This window comes from Salvia miltiorrhiza, chromosome 5 (genome assembly GCF_028751815.1).
Source record: "Salvia miltiorrhiza cultivar Shanhuang (shh) chromosome 5, IMPLAD_Smil_shh, whole genome shotgun sequence".
NCBI classification, from domain to species: domain Eukaryota; kingdom Viridiplantae; phylum Streptophyta; class Magnoliopsida; order Lamiales; family Lamiaceae; genus Salvia; species Salvia miltiorrhiza.
The window spans coordinates 27,872,862-27,896,229 of NC_080391.1; the positions used below are offsets into that span (position 1 = coordinate 27,872,862).

At 37.9% G+C, this 23,368-nt stretch overlaps 2 protein-coding genes, 1 long non-coding RNA gene and 1 pseudogene across 4 annotated transcripts; 1 reads left to right on the top strand and 3 right to left on the bottom strand.

Annotated features, from left to right (window-relative positions):
* Positions 1-797: 797 nt before the first annotated feature.
* On the bottom strand, positions 798-3,457 carry LOC131026327 (uncharacterized). The gene is made up of 2 exons (XR_009102240.1): positions 1,919-3,457; positions 798-1,275 (listed from the first exon to the last, which is right to left on the bottom strand). It is a non-coding gene; the product is annotated as an uncharacterized LOC131026327 (long non-coding RNA).
* Positions 3,458-3,813: 356 nt separating this feature from the next.
* On the top strand, positions 3,814-5,297 carry LOC131026314 ((S)-coclaurine N-methyltransferase-like; annotated as a pseudogene).
* A 3,548-nt stretch (positions 5,298-8,845) lies between these two features.
* Positions 8,846-12,742, bottom strand: LOC131026285 (protein argonaute 2-like). The gene is made up of 4 exons (XM_057956097.1): positions 12,588-12,742; positions 12,359-12,515; positions 10,767-11,943; positions 8,846-10,355 (listed from the first exon to the last, which is right to left on the bottom strand). The coding sequence occupies exons 1-4, from the start codon at positions 12,633-12,635 to the stop codon at positions 8,945-8,947; spliced, it is 2,793 nt and encodes a 930-aa protein (XP_057812080.1). The 5' UTR covers positions 12,636-12,742; the 3' UTR covers positions 8,846-8,944.
* A 6,258-nt stretch (positions 12,743-19,000) lies between these two features.
* On the bottom strand, positions 19,001-22,359 carry LOC131026296 (E3 ubiquitin-protein ligase RSL1). Of its 2 annotated transcripts, none has more exons than XM_057956122.1 (4): positions 21,570-22,359; positions 20,610-21,264; positions 19,598-20,358; positions 19,001-19,486 (listed from the first exon to the last, which is right to left on the bottom strand). In XM_057956122.1, the coding sequence occupies exons 2-4, from the start codon at positions 21,027-21,029 to the stop codon at positions 19,186-19,188; spliced, it is 1,482 nt and encodes a 493-aa protein (XP_057812105.1). In that variant the 5' UTR covers positions 21,030-21,264; positions 21,570-22,359; the 3' UTR covers positions 19,001-19,185. The 2 variants fall into 2 exon arrangements, with proteins under 2 accessions (XP_057812105.1, XP_057812104.1); XM_057956121.1 differs by having other exon boundaries at positions 20,610-21,036; positions 21,570-22,320.
* Positions 22,360-23,368: the final 1,009 nt, after the last annotated feature.

Below are 23,368 nucleotides of genomic sequence, written 5' to 3' on the forward strand. Positions count from 1 at the left end.
TTCCGAGCAGTCAGCCCTGTTGCTTAGAAATTTTTTGAACAAGTTCATATGAGGGTATATACCCTACTCTCCCCTGGTGACACGTGCATGACTTAAATAAATATGTTGTGTGCGAATGTTTGTGGTGTTGATATTACGATAAATGTGTCACTATTTCAGCAAATATGCAAGTAAGTAGTGGTGCGCAAGGCAGTAGTGTAAATAAGACAACATTGCCAAAAGTCTCTTTTACTTGATCCGGAACTTCATTAAACCCTTCCCTCTTTAATGATATGTGAACTATTGCCACGAATATATCATAAAGTTGAAAAATCAAATAAATATATCATAATGACAAGTGATCATGTGAGGTTGACATAATATAATCACCTATAAGAAAAAATCAATTTATATTTCAAATCTCAGCACATATGTAGAAGTTTTGCAGCTTCCAAGACAACATTATCATTTCATAATGTAAACATCACACAAATCATAATTTTACCCAAATTATGATATGTATCATTTCCCAATCACTCACATGCTTTGACAAGATCATGTAGTGATAAACTTTAGTCCTTTCGCACCTGAATCATCACTTATTAGTGGGTTAACATTTTCATGTTACAACGTTTATCATATTTGTTTGAATCTTTTCCTAAATCTTCTTACCTTGTGCTACAAAAATTCTTAAGCATAAATATATTAGTAAAAGTATGAGAGTCCCCTAGAAATAGGATTGTAACTCATCCTTGAATATATAATTTGTTAGTTGTAAACCAAATCTATAAAGAACAAGAAACCCTTAGATGTAGATGTATCAAATAAGATATCTTGCATATTAAGAAAGTGAGCGAAGAAAATACAAAGAGAAATCTAAAGTCAAATGAATTGCCCAGAAGTTCATTATAGCCATGCTCACAAATATATCTGGACTTTCCATCAAAATCATGTCATTTATTAACAGAGCCAGTCTTGAAAATTTTAATGGCCACATCTTAACTACGAAATAAACCTTTGTAGATGTCTCCATTTGACCCTAAAGCAATCTTGAATTCAAACTCCAACAAATTGGCATCAATTTCCCAGACATCATTCCCATCAATAGGAATTTCCGCATAGGATGATGCTATATTAAATCCACTCTGCTTCAGTCCAATAGTAGGAAATTCTAGCTTTCGTTTAACTGACTGTTTCTCAATGTATGGAATTAGTTTCACTAGTGTGGCTCTGTGACAATCAATGCCCCTTTCCCAACCATCCACAACAAAGACATCAAGTGAATATCCATCAATTCTGCAAAAAGCATGAACCTCTTGGATGTTCAAGCCAATCTCAGATACATGGCATGTTAACCGAAAATTTAAGTAGATGGAGTTGTTTTATTATCAATAAATCATTTGGAACTGCATATAACAGGAAAAACTGATTTTGATAGACATACTAACTTGAAAATGGTCAGACTTAAGCACAATAACTTATGAAAGGATATTAAAAATTTAGATATAAACACGTAGTGTGTTCTCCATGGATGAGATAAGCCAACGTATTCTCCAATATAAGGAAAAAGTAGCAGTTGGGGTTTAGAGCAAACATTTATTAAAGTAGGCTGACAAACGGACAAAAGATACTACCAACTGAATAATGCAATATTAAGACACCCCTCATTATCTGTAGTCATATAGATGAAAAGTGATTTAGTTGCTCTTGTCTTATTGTTTAAACCTTATTCCCCAAAGTTCATTTACAGGATACATGCTTACACACGAGAGTAAATACAACAAATATATTTTATATAAAATGCATCAAGAAAATCTTCCTAAGAATCATGCTCAGTGGACCACTAGATTATAGCAACTCAAAAATTAAATGCAAAACCCCAAACACAAGTAAGATAATTTACTTGGTTGAAACCCTTTAATTAGTTATCATATCTTACCATCTTCTGCTCAAGAATTTATCGCCCACCAGATCAGCACAGCCGATGGATTTCACACTAACCATACGAAGTAAGTTTTGATTTGCCTCTATATCTTAGTATTTCTTTACATTTCAACCAATCTCTCTTCACGCTATTTTCAAGAGCCCTTTGAAGCTTTTTCGAGGAATGGATGGAGTCCTGTCCACCTTGTGCCGAATCTCATTTTACTCCCCATTGTCCTGCACCGCCCCCAAATAATAGTATAAGTTTCCCTAAAGTTGTGCAACAAACTATTGTATGTCATAATTATTGGCTGAATATTTAAATCTTTCATCTTTGATAGAACAACCATAGCATCATGAATCATAGCACTTTTCGAGTAAACAAATACAAACATATCCCACCCCACATGGTTTCATTCCCAGCCCCTAAAGATTTGTTTTTTTTTTTTTAAGCAACTCACAAAACAAGGGTCCTTGCCCCTGAACAAGAATAACAGGAAAACTTATCTTTATGCACGGGGTTGTCATACTTCTCCTGGAATTCTTCCCATCTTTATCCGATGGTAGAAGAGAGCGACGTTGAAGCTGGAGACAAGGCGGTGGTCGTTGGAGAAGATTGTAGTTCAACGATTTTAGAGATTTGAGAATTTCCAGATCTTTGATTTTCACAGACTGATTTTTGGCGATTTCATAGTGAGAGAGAGAGAGAAGATGCTGACGGCCGCTCCGTCACCCCGCCGCGACGGTGATTCGGGGATTACAGAGGACGGGCCAACGATCTGCGAGATACCGTTGTTCGCCCGAATTTAGGGATTTTGTGGAGATTTTTTGTGAGGATTCCCTTCGATTTGGAGATGATGGCCGGTGGTGGGGAGGTAGAATGCCGAATTAGTTGGAATTTTGAGATGGAGTGGGATCAGAGTAGCTGAATATTGATTCCCCGGCCGATCAAACAACGAAACTAGAGAATCCAGATTTTGTAGAAAATTGCCCAAACTTCGTTTTGATAAACGAATCTTGGGAAGAACAACCGTGACTTTGAGGTGGTCGGACAACCATGAATTTGAGAAATCAGGAGAGGACCAACAAGTTCACCCATAGATATGAGGAATTAATGATCATCGAATTCTTCTGAAATAGGTCCAAAAGGGAGAGATGATCGAGAACTGGGTATTTTTCCCTAAAATTGTTTTAATCCGATGAATGTTTTCATAAAAATCGCCCACTAGAACGATGAATCGTCGTCGAAGAAGAGGATAACATCCATGCCTTAGCCCGATTTCTCACGAACGGCGCCAGTTGATGAAACCAATAGCAACGGATTAAAGGAAAACAATAAAGAACTCTAAGATTTATGTGGTTTGATCAAGATTTAGGGGGTGTATTCGTTGTGGAGTTTAATAGATTTCTATGGATTTTAAAAGTCTTGGTGTATTCGTTTCAGACTTTTAAAAGTCTGCAGAAATCTGGGTGTATTCGTTCAAGACTTTTAAAAATGCATATAAATTTGGGTGTATTCGTTCCAGACTTTTTAAAATCCATACAAATCTAGGTGTATTCGCTATTCCATTGACTTAAAATCCGGAATGACTTTCATGGATTTCATCCAAAAAATACACACGACGAAATCCGGCCAAGAACCACGATAATTGAAATCCATAAAGTTTAAATCCATACAAATCTAGGTGTATTCGCTATTCCATTGACTTAAAATCCGGAATGACTTTCATGGATTTCATCCAAAAAATACACACGACGAAATTCCGGCCAAGAACCACGATAATTGAAATCCATAAAGTTTTAAGCGAGCGTTGAGTTCCAGCGCCCTCGGCCAAGAAGCCAGCGAGCGCTGGAACTCAGCAATCGTTGAGAGTACTTCACTCCTTCCTTCCTCACTTGAATTTTCTGGCAATGGCGGCGGCGAACGGCGGCGTTGTCGATTCGATCGTGCATACGCCCTACGCCGCTACTGTCCGCTGTGATGCTCGCTTCACTTGAGCGGAATTTGCTGCCGGATGCCGTCGTGCGCCGCCTCACGCGGCTGCTGCTCGCGAGCCGCCTCCGCTCCGGTTACCGACCGTCAGCTGAAATTCAGCTCTCCGATCTCATACAATTCGCGCATTGTACGGTTCTGAAATTCTCTCGCTCTGTTGTTTTTTAATTTCGAATGGAATTATTTGTTTTTTTCTGGAGAGTTTGCTTTCTGGTTGTGCTGAATAGTTGTTGCAATTTTTTTTTTATATTTTTTTTGTTAATTTTTATTTAAGTGATTGTCTTTCCTTTTGGATTGGAGATGTTAATTTATACATAATGTAGAACTATAGTATCATTGAATATCATGAAGTCACATTCTCTAATTGGTTGAAGCGACGATCTCGAGTTAGCGGTTGTGGATTTGGAAAAAATATCTCCAATTCTTCATTGCTATTTTTGTGGTGTTCTGAGAAAAAGAATGAAGAAAGATGGAGCAATTCTAGAAATTTTGAGTGCTAGGTCGAATTTCTTGCGAGAAACAAATGGATTTGCTTGCTGCTAACAACTTCACCTTGCAGCTTTGAGAGAGATGCCGATAGCAATCAAGACAAAAGAGCCCAAGTATCAACATTATGAAGTTCCAACCTCTTTCTTCAAGCTCGTTCTTGGGAAGCATCTAAAATACAGGTAAATTTTCCCAAAAAAACTCAGAATTTATTGTTTTCTTTTTTTTCTTTTTCAGGAATTTGGAGATGGGAATGGCGATCGAATCCCAATCTCTCACCCTTACATAGGCGAGGAGTACTGTTAGGCCATAGGACTCGTGCTATTTATAATCTGATAATTTTTCGACTAAGATTTTAAACGTTGATCGTGCTTTTCCATATGGCATTTTGCAGTTGCTGCTTCTTCCCAGACAAGTCGAGCACCTTAGAGGATGCTGAGAAGGCGATGCTGGAGCTATACTGCGAGAGGTCGCAGATGAAAGACAATTATTCTGTTCTTGACGTCGGCTGTGGCTGGGGATCGCTTTCTCTGTATTTAGCACAAAAGTACCCTAATTCCCAGATTACTGGGATTTGCAATTCAACAACACAAAAGTCACACATTGAGGAGCAGTGTCGGTACATACTCTTTTTTCTTTGTATAAAGCTTTGGTATCAAAAGTCAAGAATGTTGCTATATATAGCACTTATTCCCAGCGGTCCCTAAGTTTCCAGCGCTCGCTGGGTCTTTTCTAGCGGGCGCTGGTTTCATAGAATTCAATTCCAAAATTATCCCGTAAAGTCTTCAAAAATCAGTGAAAATCGGGGTGAAATCCAACCACGAATTCTTTGAAAGTCGTCTGGAATCTATGTGAATTCCATGGAATTTAAATTCTATGGACTTTTTAAAGTCTGTGGAAATCCACAACGAATACACCCCCCTTAAGTGGTTCGATCATGAACTTCTACATCCATGGGAAGTATCTTTCACTATAATTTTTGAGGGATTACATTTAGAAAATTGAGAGAGTGTCTAAAATAGAGAGTTTAAGAAGAGAGTGATATAAAATACTTACAAGAACCCGATTTATAAACTATAAAGTAAACTTGGACCCTCAAAATCATTAATTCAAGTAATTGGGCCTCAGTCTTGTTTTATTAATATTCATTAAACCTGATCCAAAGATATGTGCATAATATTATCATCATCACTATCTATCATTATTCATTCATACTATAAATATGGCTTATTTTTATTTAATAATTTCTCATGTTTAAAATAATACATATCCATTAATTAATTAAAGCTTGAATCTTAAGTGCAGTACCACTATACGAGTTAGTTACGTAGGAAAGGAAGTAATGTGGTAAATGACTAGAAAGAGCATAACTAAACAAATATTTATATACAATAGCTCATCATAAAAGATCTTTCTCAAATTAATATCTCAATAAACTTATGCATTACTTCTTTTATTATAAAATACTCCCTCCGTTTCATCTTCATAGTGTACTTTACTTTTTCACACATATTAAGAAAATATAATGAATAGTGCTTGGAAAATATAAATTATATTAATTATTCAATTTTACCGTTATTTATTCTATGTATGACAATATTTGAATAAGGTTATTTGAGTTAAAAAAATATTTAATGCTAATTTAATTTAGAAAGTGCACTATCTATTGTGACATCTAAAAAATGAATAAGGGACTATGAAGGTGGGACGAAGGGAGTATATACTTTCTTCGTCTCTTGTAGGGAATCTTGGTTCCAGATCAATGATATTGTGAAGTTAATTCTGGGTGAATAAGTATAATTATAAAGGTAAAAATATACTCCCTCCGTCTATAAAGAGTATGTGGTAGAGTAGAGGGCACGAATTTTAATAAAATGGTTGGAAGATGTAATTTTAGTATTGAAAGCGTCCCACAAAGGGTAGTACTTAGTGGTTGGGCCCACCAAATTGTAAAAGTAAAGGGTGTGTATTTTGTAATTATTGAATATGAATGAGGTTTAAAATATAAGAAGAAATTTCTAAAAAAGGAAAACACACACTCTTTGTGGACGGTCGAAAATACTAGTAAACACACGCTCTTTGTGGACAGGAGGGGCCGGGTAAAAATTATATGTGAAATAGTATTTAAAAATAGAAAATATATATCGTTCATGAAAGAACTTCCTAGGAAAGAGTGGTACGAATTTTAAGAAAAATGTTATTGAGTATATTGAGAGTGGAGAAAAAGTTGAGTGTACCGAGAATAGTGAAAATGTGTCATAATTAGGTAGGAAGTTTTTTTGTAGACGTCCCCAAAGGAAAAAGTAGGAAGTTCTTTCATTGACGGAAGTATTATACATAAAAAACGTATTAAAAAAATAATTGAATAAATAATTCTAAAGGATGAAGAAAAATATACTCCCTCCGTCCCCAAAATAAGTTCCTCTTTGGGGACGGCACGAGTTTTAAGGAAAAGTGGTAAAGTGTATTGATAGTGAAGAAAAATATGTTATAATTAGTATTGGGAGTGGTAAAAAGATGAAAAAGTGTTATAATTAGTATTGAGAGTGGTGAAAAAGTGAAAAGTAAGAATAACTAAAGTATTATTAGTGGTGGGGTAGTTGTCCAAAAATGGAAAGAAAGAAAGAGGAACTTATTTGGGGGACGTCCCAAAAAGAAAAAAGAGGAACTTATTTCAGGGACGGATGGAGTATTAAGAAAATAGAGTGATTAATTATAGAGTGAATAAGAAACGGGCAACGAAAAACAATGAAAGTGGGTAGAAAATGACTAAAAGGAGCATTAGTTAATTGGATGTGGGACTGTAAACGAACCAAGTTTAGTCGAATACTAGCAATTTTGAGCTCGGCTCGTTTAAATTTTTGGGTGTTCGAGCTGAGCTGGAGCTCTATTCAAGCTTTTGTCTTGTTGATCGAGCTCAACCCGTCACCCACTTATCGAGTTTGAGCTCGACTTGTATGATACTCGATAATATGAATTGGAGCTTGGGCTTGAGTTCGACTCTTTAACGTTCGAGCTCAAACTCATTTAAAACTTAGGAATAGTTTGATAAATGTTCAAAATGAGCTACTAATATTAATTAATATGTCATTCGAGTTCGAGCTCGGCTCGTTTAGGGCTCGTGCACTAATTTAAATGAAAGTTTCTGAACAGGCTCGCAAACATGTACGCAAATAAATTAATCTGAACATGTTCGCGAGTTCAACGAGCCGAATGATGTCAACCCCGAGTTCGACTCGATAAAATTATCAAGCTCGAAATCAAGTTTGATTTATTTATTATAGAATCAAGCTCCAAACAAACTTTTTACAAGTAGAATTTTGAATAATTTGCAAATAATTGTGTTCATTCACGGCCCTACTTGGATGGATTAGCATGTCGCTCAATCAGATGATGCTATGTTTAAATTTCATTAGTTTAATATTATCTTGGGACCCACAACCTTGAGAATTACTCAGTGAGAATTTTGAACTTTAAGATTCTTTCACTTTATTTTATTTTGGGGCTATGGGGAAAAACTAGATGAACTTTGGTGAACATTGTAAATTTTACCTAAACTTTCAATTAAATAAAAAAAATTTACATGAATTTATATATTAGTTAGAATTTTCATTTTAATTTGACTTCCAGCGAATTAGAACTTAATTAGCAATCGAAAAAGACCTCCCAAGCTTTATATCAAGGTCTTTGTGATTAGCTTTAGGATCATAGAGGTACCTCTTTTTCTCGGGAGGTCTTTTTCGTCTGCCAACTAAGCTCTAGTTTCGCTGGAAGTCAAACTCACATGAAATTGCAATTAAAATATAAGTTCATTATTTTTTTATTTAATCGAAGTTCAAGTGAAAATTACAATTTTCATCAAAGTTCGTGTATTTTCCTTTTGTTATAACCACTTTTATTTTTATGAACCTTTTTGAGAAAGTTTTTATTTTTCCGGATTAATTGTCTATAAATTATTTAATTTTTATTGAATTTTGATTTTACATATTAATTACTCCCTCTGTCCTACTATAAGTGGCTCAAAACTTTTCGTCACGGGAATTAAGGAGAAAGTGTAAATGTGTTAAAAGTGATAGGATCCACACTTTTTTAAGGGTTAAACTTTGTCATTTGTAGAAATAAGTCACTTGTAGTAGGACGGTCCAAAATGAAATACAGGTCACTTTTAGTGGAACGGAGGAAGTACAAAGTTTAAAGTGATAATTGTTGAATTAATATTTTAATCTAATTTTACTATCAATGTTAAAAAAAAATTCCGAATAATTGACGTTGTTTATACCAATTGTCCTATTAAAATGATTATATCACATCAATTATTATGCCAAACATTAAAATTAATATTCAAAATTAGCATTTGGTGAAAATTTAATCATTTATAAGCAATAAATCATAATTTGATTAATTCCAAAGTATCAACACTAATGACATCATATCGATACGATAGGGATTTTCATGCCAACGCAATAACGAAAAATCATACTCGGATTACTCATGATTCTTCTTCTCTTTTCGTGTTGGTGTGATGACATATATTTAGATTCACACACAAACTCTACAAACACATCAAACGAAAAACATGATGTTCTGAAGATCAGGGTGGAGTTTGTAGAAACTTAGATCGAAAGTGTGAGGCTTCGACGGAGGAATGGAATGAGAATGGAACTCCTTGGCCGCTTCTTGAAAGAGGCGGCCGCGGTAGGCTACAAGGTCAGCATAGTAAACTGGCGGAACAAGCGACACCGGTCTTGTGCTGCGCGCAAACGTGAAGCACAGGTTGTATATAAGCTTCTGCAGTTGGTCGGATGTGAAGGAATTTTCATCCCACAGCACACAGTAGCGTACTGCCTTGCTCGTCCCGATTCGCCCGTAGTGACTGCAGAGGTAGAAATCAAACTCGAACGGATGAACGATCTTTGTATCAACAACCGTTCCAGGAGGCACGTTCCCGGTAGCGCCCCCGTCTCCCGGATTCTCAAGAAAGAGACGAGTCTGGTGTCTCTTCTGAGCCACGACTAGGGTGATTCTTGGCTGGTAATGATCGTCGAACACAGCCTTCTTCAAGGCGGATAGCTCCTCATTGAGAACCATATCAAACTGTCCCTCACTCACTCCATCACGAAAAACCACGATTTTCTTAGGTTTAACCTTGTTGAGACGATAATAAGTGTTGACGAGATCCCTGCACATGGACCCAAAGTCCAGAATCTTCTCAGTTCTGTGGTCTTGAGGCAAAACTCTTGCAGCGTAGCGATTCACAGCAGGCCAGTTGACTGTGGAGACAACGGCAGCTATAGATGGAGTCGTTGATTTCTTTGAGACTGGATGATTAACATCAGCACCAATGAACATAACATGATCGTCCTCTTCAAAATGAGGAAGTCTCTGAATGAGCTCCACGTTGCTTCCTCCAAGCTTCGCGTTTATTTTGAGACAGAGGTTTCCAAGAAACTGGTCATCTCCTCTGTTTGCGTGGTTGGACAAGCAACACTGAGTTACAACGCCTATCCGCGTCTCAGACACCCATTTAAGGTATTTATATCCATGGTGCTTCTCAGCCATGACACAAATTACTATTTGTAATTTGTTCCAACATTTTTTGCTACCTTCCTGCACAACGCTCCTGAGAAGTTCTTCCAGTCTGCTCACTGAAGAGAAGTCCCGCATGCCAGTGAAATGGCAGAGTAAAGGCTCTTCCATAACGATTCCTAAACTCTTGGATCGATTTCTCAGATTGGTGATGAAATCTTTTGCTCTGAGCTTTGGAAAATCAGAAGAGCTGAAATCAATCAAGGCCCATCTATCAATTCGTTTTCCTTCCACGACAGAGCTCTCAGCCAGGTTCCACTGGCGTTTCTCGTTTTCAACTCTTACTACATCAGCAGCACCCAGCTTCAAGTCGGGTGGGCCAATTATCCTGCCTTCAACAGATGTCATGTTCTTCTCAACTTGAAGTCCAAAATTTCGAGTGGCATCTCTGAGACAAAAAATTGGAGAGGTTAATTGCAGTGACCTTATTTTTCATGTTAAATAAAAAATTGCACGATACTTACAGACGCCTTTAATCAAAGTGCTATCATGAAATAATACCATCAAAGACATCAACAAACAATTTTCAAGTCCAGATAATAACTATTTTCCTCAAACCAACTAGAGAAATAGTTCCACAACAAGAATTGTAAAGAGATAAAAAAGTCTTCTGAGTTTAATCTGATCAGACCATCAAGTGAAGCTCCAAATCAAACTACATATAGGGAAAATTAGTTGTGAAAGATTAAAAATAGAAAAAGGTTAGTCATTTTTAACATGATTCTGATTTGTGCAAGAGACATCTGGAGATGTGACACAATGATGAAACAACCGTTAACAAAAAGTAAATGATACGCACCCACAGGGTCCATCATGATCTTGCATCATCTCACTGATTGTTTTTCTCCTTTCTGGTGGCCGAGCCAAACATTTTTCTTCCATTTTCTCCTGTCGGGATTCATCCAAAAGCTCTCTTCTGTACCTTTGTCCCTCGGTCAAGATACAGAATTCCATTGGAACATGATTTGTCCGATTATTTCTGCCAAGAATCAAGCAAGGGATCTCCTGGTAAACAATCTCCTTATCATATTTCTCCCTGAAATATTGCACAAGACTGACTTTGACAGTCGGATCCTTTCCTTTCGGGTCAACAAAATCAAACCAAAGATCACGGGTACTTTTTGCAGTCAACCCAGCTATAGTGAACAGCTGTTTGGTAAGACGATGAGTTACTCTAACTGCTAACCCTTTCAAAGCATGTGCAACTCTTCGTCTCAAGTTCACATCAAGAAATGCTCCATCAAATTCAGGTATATGCTCCTTGAGGAACTCTACAACTGGCAACGGCTTGCGACATGCCATAACCGAGCAGTCCAAGCACAACCCAAGGCCCTGGGCAGTAGGCCGTAAAGTTGATTGGAAGCCTCTATATGCTGCAATACCACGCCCAATATCATCTTCGACCTTGAAACTGGAAGGGTAAAAGTGTCTATCGATGGAGATCCTATACCTCGAAGGATTCTCCTTCATCACCATATCCATCCCTTGCAATATATCACGAGGCACGTAAGGCACCTTGCCACTCAAATAGTCTTCCAGCTTGGAAAGCTTCAGCTCATTCATTATCTTGATTGAAACTACATATGTCTGAGTAGACAAGTCTTCACCAGAGAGCTCCACTCTGAATTGACCAGTGGGCAGTGAAACTGCACTGTAGAGATTCTTTTCACCGTCATAGGCAGTCCGATTAACTGGAAATCGCGCTTGATCATCAAGGAAGAGTTTGTTTAGTATCAAACGCAGTCCAGCCTTGTTTCTCAACTTTCTTGGTGGTCTTTTGCCACGGGATACTAATTGCCTGATATCCAAACTATAATGATATACTGTGACCCTTGGGTTGAATTTGACAAGAAAATGGTTTACTAGTAGGTTGACTGATCTTCCGACAATACCCCTGCTCTCCGGCCGCCTGACAGGTAAAATTCTGTTCTCGGAGTTTTGTGGTGAGCTCAACAGGGGCTGGGGGGGCTGCCGTTCTGAAATGCTCAACAATTCAAAGTTTCCACGATCAACACTAACCAGAAAACCACACTTTTACTGCTACAGTACAAACAAAAACAAGACAAAAGGAATATCACACTGCAATCGTTCAAGAATGCAATCACAATTACACTCGACACAAAATTAAGCAAACAAGTAGAAATAGAAAAAATCCCACTCGTCACAAGTTTAAAGCAAGCAAAGCAAAAACAGAGAAAACTCACATGGAAAATAATCCAAATATCCCAACAACAAAAATTCAGCATAATCATAAGCAAGTAAGCTCTAACAGTAATAAACAAAAAGAATGGAGGCAAAAACAGTGAATTGTGGTCTAATGCGTCGATTTATTACTTCATAGAGCATGGGGCCAACAGGGGGGGGGGGGGGGGGGGAACAGCAACAACATACTTAAAGGAAGTAGAGAAGTTCGCTGGGGAGGAGAAGGACGAGGGCCGATCTCGCTAGACCGCCCCACACCCTGCCGATGAAGCGGTGGGTCACCACCGGAACTGCTAGACTGCGGGTTCCGGAGGTGCGGCGGCCTGTATTTGGTGGGCGCAGGTGGCTGTCGCACAAAAAGATAGAGCGAGTGTGTTAGAGTAGGCGAAATAACAGGAGCGGAATTATCGGGACTCACCCGGAGGCGGTGGCCGCTCGGACACTGATCGCTGCCGCCACGGTCCATTGCAGGAGAATCAGTAGCACAATTATTCAAGACTACCGTCGAAATTCCAAGTGACCCTCTCAGGGTTAAGTTGCAAAACTGTTTTTACGTTGAGTGTAAGCTAATTTTCTTCTAATTACTCCCTCCGTCCCATTAAAATTGGTCACATTTTCTTTTTAATTTGTCCCACTATTATTGGCTACTTTCTAAAAAAAGGAATAATTACTCTTAATTAAAGCCATTAATTAAGACACTAACCAACCCCCTAATTCTAACATATTTAACCCTACGAATTTCTACTTATTTCGCCTAACCCTAGCCGCAACCCCTCAGTTCTCTCTCTCTCATCGCTCGCCCCCGACTGTGAATCTAGGGTTTTGGGGCTCGATTCACCGTTGAATCGGGAATCAATCGGCGTTGAGTCTTGAATCACTGTCTGAAACTATGGTTTTCACCCTTGGTTCGCCTCTCCGAAGCTCGTCACCCTCTGGTTCGCCCCATTTCATCGCCGCGATAACGAAAAACTTATACGCCAAAGACTCTTTAGCTTCGCCGGAGCCCATGGCCTCTCTGAGCGGCGTCTTGCTGCACGCACCTCCCGCCGTTGTGTCTCCGTTGGTTCGCCGAGATTGTGCAGCGATTGGTTAAATCGTGAAACTCAGAGAGCGGGCTCCCCCTTTCACCTTGCCGCCTTGGCTGACTCTCCAGCGTCACCGGAGCTTGTCGCCTCTTTTTTGCTTCATTTCTTGGTCTCTGTAATTTCTTTTTTTTTTTGCGCCATTTGTTGGTTGATTTCCCAAATCAGAGAAGAGGAGGCTTGATTTTCGTTGGTTGATCGGATATTTTTTTTTTTTTCTGGATTTTGGACCTGATTGGAGGAGATAAAACTTGGGCAATATTTGGTGTCATTTTTTTTTTTTCAGTTGGACTAGAGCTGGGTTTTAGATCGGAAGAAAATAGGGGATTCTTGACAGTGGCTGATGGCGGCGACATCGCCAGAAGAGGGAGGCGGTGGATGAGAGGTGGCCGGTGGGCAGGAAGAAGAAAGTAAAAGGAGGAAGAAAGTATCTTAATTAACTCAATAATTTTGGTGGCCCCACTCAATTAAAACATAACACTCAATTTCTTAATCTCCGTACCGCAAAGAATGTGGCCAACTTTAATGGGATGGAGGGAGTAAAAATTAGGCGATGCGCACATCAAGATATATATATTTCCTTCGTCAACGATATCGTTTCCATTTTGTAGCGATACGAATTTAAAAAAAAATGATAGATAATAGTAGTTGATAATAATGGATATTATCGTGAGTGAAGTTTGGGTCTCACGAGCTGACAAAATTGACCCGGCCCGACGGACCACACCGCCCCGCCCGTGTTTAAGGCTGGGCTGGGCTGTACAAAATGTAGGCCCAAAAAAACCCAGGCCTAAAAAGCCGGCGTGTTGATTGGGCGCGGGGCTAAAAAGTCCGCCCGATACATTTTAATATTTTATTTTTATAAATTTCGGCCTCAAAATTTCTTAATCTCTGTTTTACTAAAAAGCCCCAACCCCTTACTTCTTCTCTCCCTCAAACGTCTCACTCTTTCTTTCTCAAATCTCAAAAGAAATCCGCTCACTCTCTCTCACGAAACACAAATAGAAGTCTGCTCACACACAGACAGAATCAGCACCGCATCGGACGACACCCCTTCCGCCATCTGAAACCCCGACAGTTCAGCGGCGAAAAGCCGTTTCCACCACCTCTCTCAACTCCGAGCCCTCGCCCTCCCTCTGTAACACTCTTTTCCCTCGACTTCCCACTGGACTCCGGCGACTGCAGCAGGCCACGAACGCTGCCCTCTTGTCGCCTTCCCTCTTTCCCGGCGACACACTAGCAAGCCAGTCGCCGCTCGTGGGGTGAAGCGGCGCCGCCGCCTGTAAGCCTTAGCCCCCAAACCACTGACTCCACCCTCGAACTAATTGAATTGAATCGGGCAGGTTTGGCCCGACCGCCCGATAGCCCGATCAAGGCTGGGCTGGGTCTGAAAAATTGGCAGCCGATCTGGCGCGGTCAATCTCAAAAGCCCACTAAGTCGGGCTGAGCCGGCCTGGCCCACCCGTTTTGCCAGCTCTACAGTCACTACATAGTGATTGTGAGAGGAGTTTTGTGAACCCTACTGGCTACTCATATAAATAGAAATATAAATGATATTGTGGACGGACCAAAATAGCAAAAGTGGAAACATTATTGTGGACGGAAGAGAGTATATTTTTTTAAAAAATAAATTATACTAAATCATCATTATTTATAAGTTCCATGAATTAATATTACAAAATACTAATATTTATTTATTTATTTATTATTTTATTTGAAATATTGTATAATAATAATGTTATCAACCCAATGAATATACTATTAAATTTAATGAGTATCGTATACCAATAATTAAATTTTGTAGATAAAAGTAGAATTATGATAACAGTACCACAATTGAGATTTTTTTTACATAAACTAATTGTTGTATATACAAATACAAATTTTATGATATTAAGTCTATTTTATTCCATCATAAATAGTATAAAATCTATTTTATATGTAATAAACAACAAAATAATTATTATATTACACAATTATTTTGACTATATATCAAAATTTAACATGTCACTAATTTTTTTAAAAAAATTAAATCATACTCCCTCTATCCCATTACTTTTGGGTACATAGATTAAAAAATGTGTAATTAGTAGATAAAGTGAATTTGTAAAAATTGTTTAAATATTAGGTACAGATAGAGAATATGTTGCCATCATTAAATTGTTAGATTTCAACCAGAAAAAGGTCCACAATGGGTTTAGGTTTTATCATCATGAAAAAGAAGAAAATTATTGGAAAAAAATCTTGATATCGAAGATGCCAAAACTAATGATAACAAAATTCTGATGATGACCTAACTAGCTGATGGATCAGGAAGTTCCCAGCAGTAACTTGAAATCTAAGTCAAAGTGAAATAAGACTTAAAGAAATTCTACGAAAAAGTTAAAGAGTGCTAGAAGTTCCAGCTGTAGAAGAATATTCTGCTGAATAATGAATCCCAACTGAGGATAGAGTTCCAGCTGAAGTGAAAATCCAGCTTAAGAGGATAACCAGCTGATGAGGAGATCCAACTGACTAAGAAGACTCAACAGAAGAGAAAAAAAGACTCAGCGGATATGCAGATCCAGTTGAGAACTAAGAAGCAGTTGATCAGATATTTCAACTGACTTCCAGTCCACTGTAGTGGACCCCACTAAAGATCATCCGTACCTGACACACTGCAGAGAAAATCCGAAGTTGCAGAGTTCATTGTACAAAGATGTAAGACTTGAAAGCGACATATATGATGTAGTCCAACAGAAAATAATTCAATCGCCAATGGACCAGAATTGAAAATGGCTATCTCCAACGGCACTATTCAACTCTCGTCTATATATACAGAAGATCAAATTCAAATGCACCGAAGTGGTTGTGCATTTGATTTCTCAAGCCTTCAAGAATATCCTTAGACAACAGCAACAACCCGAAGATAAACTTGATCTATATTGTAATATTCCAAGTTTATACTTATGAATAAATAGTTAGTTCCTAGCTAATCAGCTCTTTATTATAATACAGTGCACAAAAATACTCCTCTATTGTTTATTGTTACAGAGTGTTCAGTTAGTTGGAGAACCTTCAAAATCTTTAACCCTTTGTAAGTGATAGGTGTTAGAGAACGAAGGAGATCAACAAGTAAGCTATGTCTGAGCCATGTTAAATTTTCGTGTGCTTTATATATTGCAAATATGTGTATGTCATAATTAAGCATACATTTCATCTGCATTATCTTAATCTGACTTTGTGAATTTTCATTGTAAGATCTTGATTTAAATCAAACTCATACTAAGCTGATAAGTTAGAAAAATAGATTTTACCAAAACGAGTTTTAAACCACCATATTCCGCATGCACACTCAGTCATCGTTCTAGCTAGCTAGTTGAAGAGCAGTTAGAGAGATTGATAATTGAACACTTAGTGTGGACATACTTATTTGGAAACCGAACAGTCTACGTGTTAGCTCTTTGGAATCAACATCAGCTGACTCATTATCAACTAAACATGTTCTTTAGACACAACTCTGAACAACGAAAAAATTGTAATTAGTGTATCCCCCATATAGCCATACGCATTCGCTCGAGACCAACAATTTTAGTTACCAATTTGAAAGTGTTGGGAACTTAATGAAATATCATAATCCTTGTTTAGATGATACCAAAATTCATAGGTTTTTTTTGTAATAGACTAGAACTGTTCGAACTCAAGTGTTAGAGTTCTTTTTCTAGTTTAGTTAGTGTTCTGAAGACTGAAGACTGAAGACCGGATGATTGAAGACTGAAGACCGAAGTTGCCGACTGATGTAACGGTGAAAGGCATAGTCAAATACTGATATTTGACTGAACAATTCAAGAATCAGTTACGACTGATTACTTAATGCGGGCCACATGGATTCAGCGGACTGATACTAAAGTCAAGTATCAGTTAAACATTCTTCCTCGGACTGAACCTCCAAAGTTAAAAGGAAGCCACGCACTCCCAGAGTACAGCCGCATTAAATGCAGAGATCTCAAAGATCGTCCTTTCTCTGCAGAGCCTTCCTTTTTTGTGATTACCTTTTTCAGAGATATCCTATCTCCTGCTCCTTAGTTATCGTTCTCACCAAACAAGGAACCTCGAAGATTGAAGCCTCAGCAAAGTTCAAATCTATCTCCAACGGATGAATTCTTGAAGACTATTTCAGCCAACGGATATATTCAAGACCTCTGCTATAAATAGAGCTCGATGATCACTTCAATCTTCACCGATTCAAATACATAAGCTGTAACGCTGCCAAATTCGTCACTCAGCAAATCAAAGTCATTCCAAAGTTTGAATCGAAGAAGAGAATCACAAAGCCAAAAATCAGTCTCTACTGATTACACACATTCTCTTAGAACTTAGGCAAATATTGTATATCCAAAGCCTAGGTATAACTGATTATAGAGAACCTGTTCTTTGTGATCTAGTTGGCAAGTTTTCGAACCTCTATTCAACTGACCGAATTGAGAGTTTGAGCCGAGAGGAGTTTAGACTAGTGCTCTGACTCCGTGAGATCTTAGTCTTTGCGGAAATGCAGAGTTTTGTCTCAGTGAAGCTAAGAGTGAGAAATCCAACCTGGTGTGATGGTACTGAAGATTGGATCTTTGGTTGTTTAGGTTTGCTGTGCACCCGTAAGCACAAGCCCAGTGAAGTTGTCAGTGTGATCAACTGACCGTGGATGTAGGAAGTGTTTTCCGAACCACGTAAAAATCCCCTTGTTGTTTATCGCTTTCAGTATTTACTTTCCTTAGCTGTGCACAAACCTTTTGATAACTGAAACTGATTAATAGCAAAGTGAAACATAAATCTTGACAACTTGTTTAAATCATAAAGGCTATTTCGAAAGAAAAGTTTTCCGCTGCCAATGTTATTAGTCTAACTGATAAATCTTCGGATAGTCAGTAAGATTCATAACACTCCTCTGTTTTACAAACTCGACTGAAGCCTAACTGTATCAGTTAAAGTCTTTGACTTAACTGATAACTCTTTAATGAAGAGTATTCAGTATCAGTCGCCAACCTAAGCTTTGCTAAAGTTTTTTTACTGAAAAAGGTTGTGTCAGTTTGTTTTCGATTTAAAATAGCCTATAGGTGTATTTCCCTCCTCCCCCAATACACCTATTCTAGACCCTCAAGGACCTAATAGAAAGTTGGGATGAATAATTACAAATGAGCTACAACATTTTCTTCCAAACTTGATGTAATTGCCCATTTCAAAGCCCCATTGGAAAATTTACACAGGAACCTGGCCATTTTCTTCCAAATTTCTATAATTTCAGTGGAACGTTGCCTCCGAAAAACGCTTCTCTTCAGACACTGCAGCTGACCACCTTCTTGCTTGAATAACGATTGCAGCTGATCACCTTCTCCTTCGAAAATAATTTGAAGTGCCTTTTTTACGCCGAAAGCTTATACGCAATGGAAAATTCTAAAAAAACTCAAAACACAAAATATACTATTTCGAACTCAACATTATTACTGAACCCAACGAGCTCTTCTCTGATGGTTTTTGCCGACGAGCTCCACCATCATTATGAATCTTTTGCCCTTTCACATCGCCATACCATGGTTAGTTGATTTTTCCTTTTTTGTGTAAACATAAAAAATTTAAAAATAACTATTTTCCAGGCATTGCGGTTGAAGCAGGCAAGAATTTTCCAATTGACATGGTGGAAATGGATGAGGTCGTGACTGTAACAATATTGATCCGATAGATTTGAAGACTAGTTTTAGGGAAAGAGATGGAACACAAATTTACCCAGAAAATGAAATCTGTTAATTTCCTTTTCTCTTTTGGTTTTCAATGACAATAACATGTTTTACTCTTCTCCTCTTGATTTAAAGGTATATGAAGCTAAAAACAATAGAGAGAGTAGGGGTAATTGGTAAAGGAGTGAGAGTGAGATGCTCTACCACTATATCTCCAGCACCAGCAGCATCATTGGATGTAGTCTTGGTAGTAATTATCGCTTATAACGGAGACGAATCTTTCGAGCCAAGGCAGCTGATGCAGATCCTTCATCGCATCAGCATACGACGACGAGTCCGTACACTGCAGAGGAGGACTCTGATACGGATTTTGATCGTTCAAACTGAACCCTCCAGCCCACTGTTCCAGCTGTTGGGTAGGGTACGCTGCCATCTCTTCCGAATAATCATCATTCCAAAACGCGCACTCACACGTCTGCTGCCCAGCCCTATAGTCCACCCCACACGAGTAGCAAAACTCGTGACCGCACCTGAACAAACAGACAAGTGGAAAAGGGAATGAGAATCGAGCAGCACACACTTTCGCCTCTTCACCAACATGTGCTAATAATATGAATAATGTTATCAAGAAATTAACTCACCAGCATGTCATGTGGTAGCAACCATGAGTTAGCTCAATCATCCTCCTGCATTGCACGCAGCGCCTCCACCTTTTGTTCTGAGCCAGACGATGCAGAGTCAAATCAGAGGCGTCTCTCTCCTCCAAGGGAAGACTTTGGTACTCTTCGCAGGTCATGGAAGAATGCCATTGCACCTCACAATCAACACAGATGAATCCTTGACACACGGGACACTCCACACAACTGTTGTCCGACTGGCTTGATGAACTTGCTCTAGTAGACAAGCAATCGTGAGGGTCAAGCAGCACCGAGCAACTAGGATACGGGCAATATATCTTCTTCGAGCTTAACACGTTTGCTTCTGCCAGGGCTCTCTCCAGAGATTCATAAGAGGTAACGGGAAGAAACAAACTGCATTCCGTAGCCGAGATACAATACTTGCAGCCTAATTGAGGGCATCTGATTGGCACCTGAGTAGAATGCACTTTACCCTCAACATAGGTTTTCATACAGTGGGAACAGAACTTGTGGGAACATTTAAAGGAGAGCATCATCGACGAGAGCTTCTCCTCAAAACATATCGAGCAGCTCTCCGTTGATTCCTCCCCCTCACCACGAGTAGAGACAATACCAACAGCAACTTGAGCTAAACTTAACGCCTTGTGTAGGTCACTAGTAGGGACAAGTTTTAGGGCAAACGTTTCGAAATTACTGGTTTGTTCGACGATCCTTTGTCTCAATGCCACCAAAAGAGGACTCTCAACAACCTTATCATGAACAATCTGAAAAAGAAATTCATAAAAGATTCAACATTGAACTGAAAAATACCAAGCAAGGGAACATACAAAGAAATATTTGAGATCAATTTTATGAAGAGAAGCAACTTTGAAACATCATGTATCACTAAAGATTCCAGGTTGTCAAATATCTTATCAACCAACCAACTCTGATAAATGATACATCAACAAAGATGACAAATTTCAACAATAAATTTTGCACGAAGATGAAATCGGGGGGTTTAGCAGCCCCTCACCTGAGTATGCAAGATTTCAGAATCTGTGAAAGCAACAACGTGTCTCGGTTTGTGCTGTATAGCCTCAGAAAAACCATCCAGTAATGCCAAATACTCTGCAACCAACTCCTCTACATAGAAATCAAGCTTTTTCTGGACCTGAACTGGAGTTGTACATCCCAGCCACTCCATAACCACCCCAATTCCAGAAATACTAGAACCAGAATCACCGGGGCAGGTGATAGACACGCCCTTAAAATACATTTTAACTACATTCTCATCTGAGTTCACCTTCACGTGTTCTTCCTTCTCCTTCAATTCATCCTCGTCTTCGCAACAGCTCTTGAAGTCATCTTCGTCTTCTTCCACCTTCAAATCTGAAGCTTCACTCTCACACATGTTTACATTATTGGCAAGAACTCTATTTTCCTCCATTGCCATCTACTAACTGCTTCCAATCACCAAGAATCTCTTATTTAGTGGATTTCTTAGATTTAGAAATCTCCCCAAAATAAAGAATATCAAATCTTTATTTTCCAACAAACATAGGGGAAATGAATTTCCAAGAATGAAGAAGATTGTTCCCAGATATTAAGCAAAATCAAATCAGCATATATAAATACAAGAGCGCCACACCATCAGCATTCTAGATTATCTTCAATCTTCATACCGAATTCTGTACGGATATGTAATAATTACACATCAGCTTCAAGATCCAAGATTTCGAAATAAAGCAAAAAAACACACACATATATATCTAGAATATGCAGAATAAGATTAGCCCGCAAAAGAAGCTCCCCCACCACCAGCCCAGAAAAAAGGCATTCAACAAATTCTTTTTCTTTGTTCATAAAACCCAACAAAGTAAAAACCCACTTTTCAACCCAGCAATACCTCGCAATTATGTACGCAGAAATAATTAATCCACAAATTAAAACAATAATAAAGAAGCAATAAGCGGAGAATGGAAGAATTAATCACCTGACACTGTTTCTGAGAGAAATAATTTGTTTATTAATAAACATATATATACAAGGTTTGTATACACAGAAGGGCATCAGAACCCTAATCCGGCAAATCCTGCTTTGTGTCTGCAAAGAGGCCTTCCCATAATTTTTCTTTCTTGATTGCAGGGAGAGAGAGAGAGAAATCTGTTACTGTTGGGTGTAACTGGCTTTTGGCAAGGCTTAATATGTTGGATCAGATTGATTTGCTTTTTTATTTATCAAAGTTAATTTTGCAAAGCGGGAATTCGAAGATTTTACCTCTCTATGAATATGGCAAAATATCCAAGAATTTAGCCAGAAAATACGATCTTTAACAGAAAGAAATGTCAAATAATTATTAGCTTCCTATAATAGTAGTCTCCCACTAGATCCAACTCACGCACTACATAATTATATTCTCTTTATGTCTCATAATATATAATAAATTCATAAGTTGGAAATACGAGTTTTGAATCTAATATTGTAGGTTGAATACATTGTACAATTCTTAATTAAAATAATTAATTACTGCGAGTATTTTATGCCAAATTCTTCGTATATTTTACATCTGTGCATGATTTACTAATTATTGTTCACAGTAGAATTGAATCGGAATGTGAATCCTTGATTACTTCCTAATCCTAACATATACAAAGAATGAAAGCAAGATGCAGATAAATTCTTTTTTTAGAATAAAGATGCAGATAAACTAATACTAAAAAAAAAGAAAAAAGAAACAAAGCGCCTAATCATTATATAGTATGAATATATATATATATATATATATATATATATGATGAAAGTTTCCAGCCACATAATTGGTTGTTCGATAATGGAAGTGTGAGTTTCTTTTTGGCATTAACAAAGAGCCCTCAATTATTAACTGTAGGTGGGGACCCACACGTAATTAATTAACAACGTGGCAGCTTGAAGAGGCGGAGGTGCATGATTTAATTTGGAGGTTAGCGCATGGAATGTGAGCCCCATTATATTCTGTTCACATGATTTAGAAATGACGCAATTAATTGATTAAAGATTCTGGAAAAATATAAAACCCAAGAAACAGTAGAAGCACATGTCCTTTGCGTTTGTTTCAAGCCTAATCTGAATTCCTTGTTTGACTTTTAACTCCACATTGGCTTTTGTCTTTTATTTTTAAATTACTATAAATATGCCATCGTAATTTCTGGATGTGTAGTAAATTTTATTGTCGTGTTTTCATAATCGTTTGTAAAATATGAATTTCGAGTTGCGATCAATAATTATATAATTAAAAAAATATCTAATATTAAAAATAGTATTTCCTTCGTCCCACGAATCTTGACACGTTTGATTTCAGCACGAGAATTAAGGAATTGTAGATTAGTATTTTAAGTGTGTAGTTAATAAAGTATAAAAGAGATAAAGTAGGAGAAAGAATGTAATAAAAGTGATAAAGTAGAAGAGAAATTGTAATAAAAGTGATAAAATAGGAGAGAGAATGTAATAATTATTACCTTATTTGGAAATATGTCAAGATTCGTGGGACGAAGGGAGTACATCTTAAATATGTATTTATTTTTAAAGTCACGGGTGAAAGAAAATGAGACAGTGACTAAACAAGAAGCGATAGAAAGAAAGCTTTGATTTCTGTATTCCATATTCAACTCTTATAGCTCCCAGAGCACAATTACAGTACTAGAATTGCTACCTATACAAACCCTAATAATGTAATCGAACAACATGCATAGACAAAAGTAAAAACTGTAAAGCAACAAAAGCAAAACGGTTGGTTTTATCCTTTAACAACCAAGT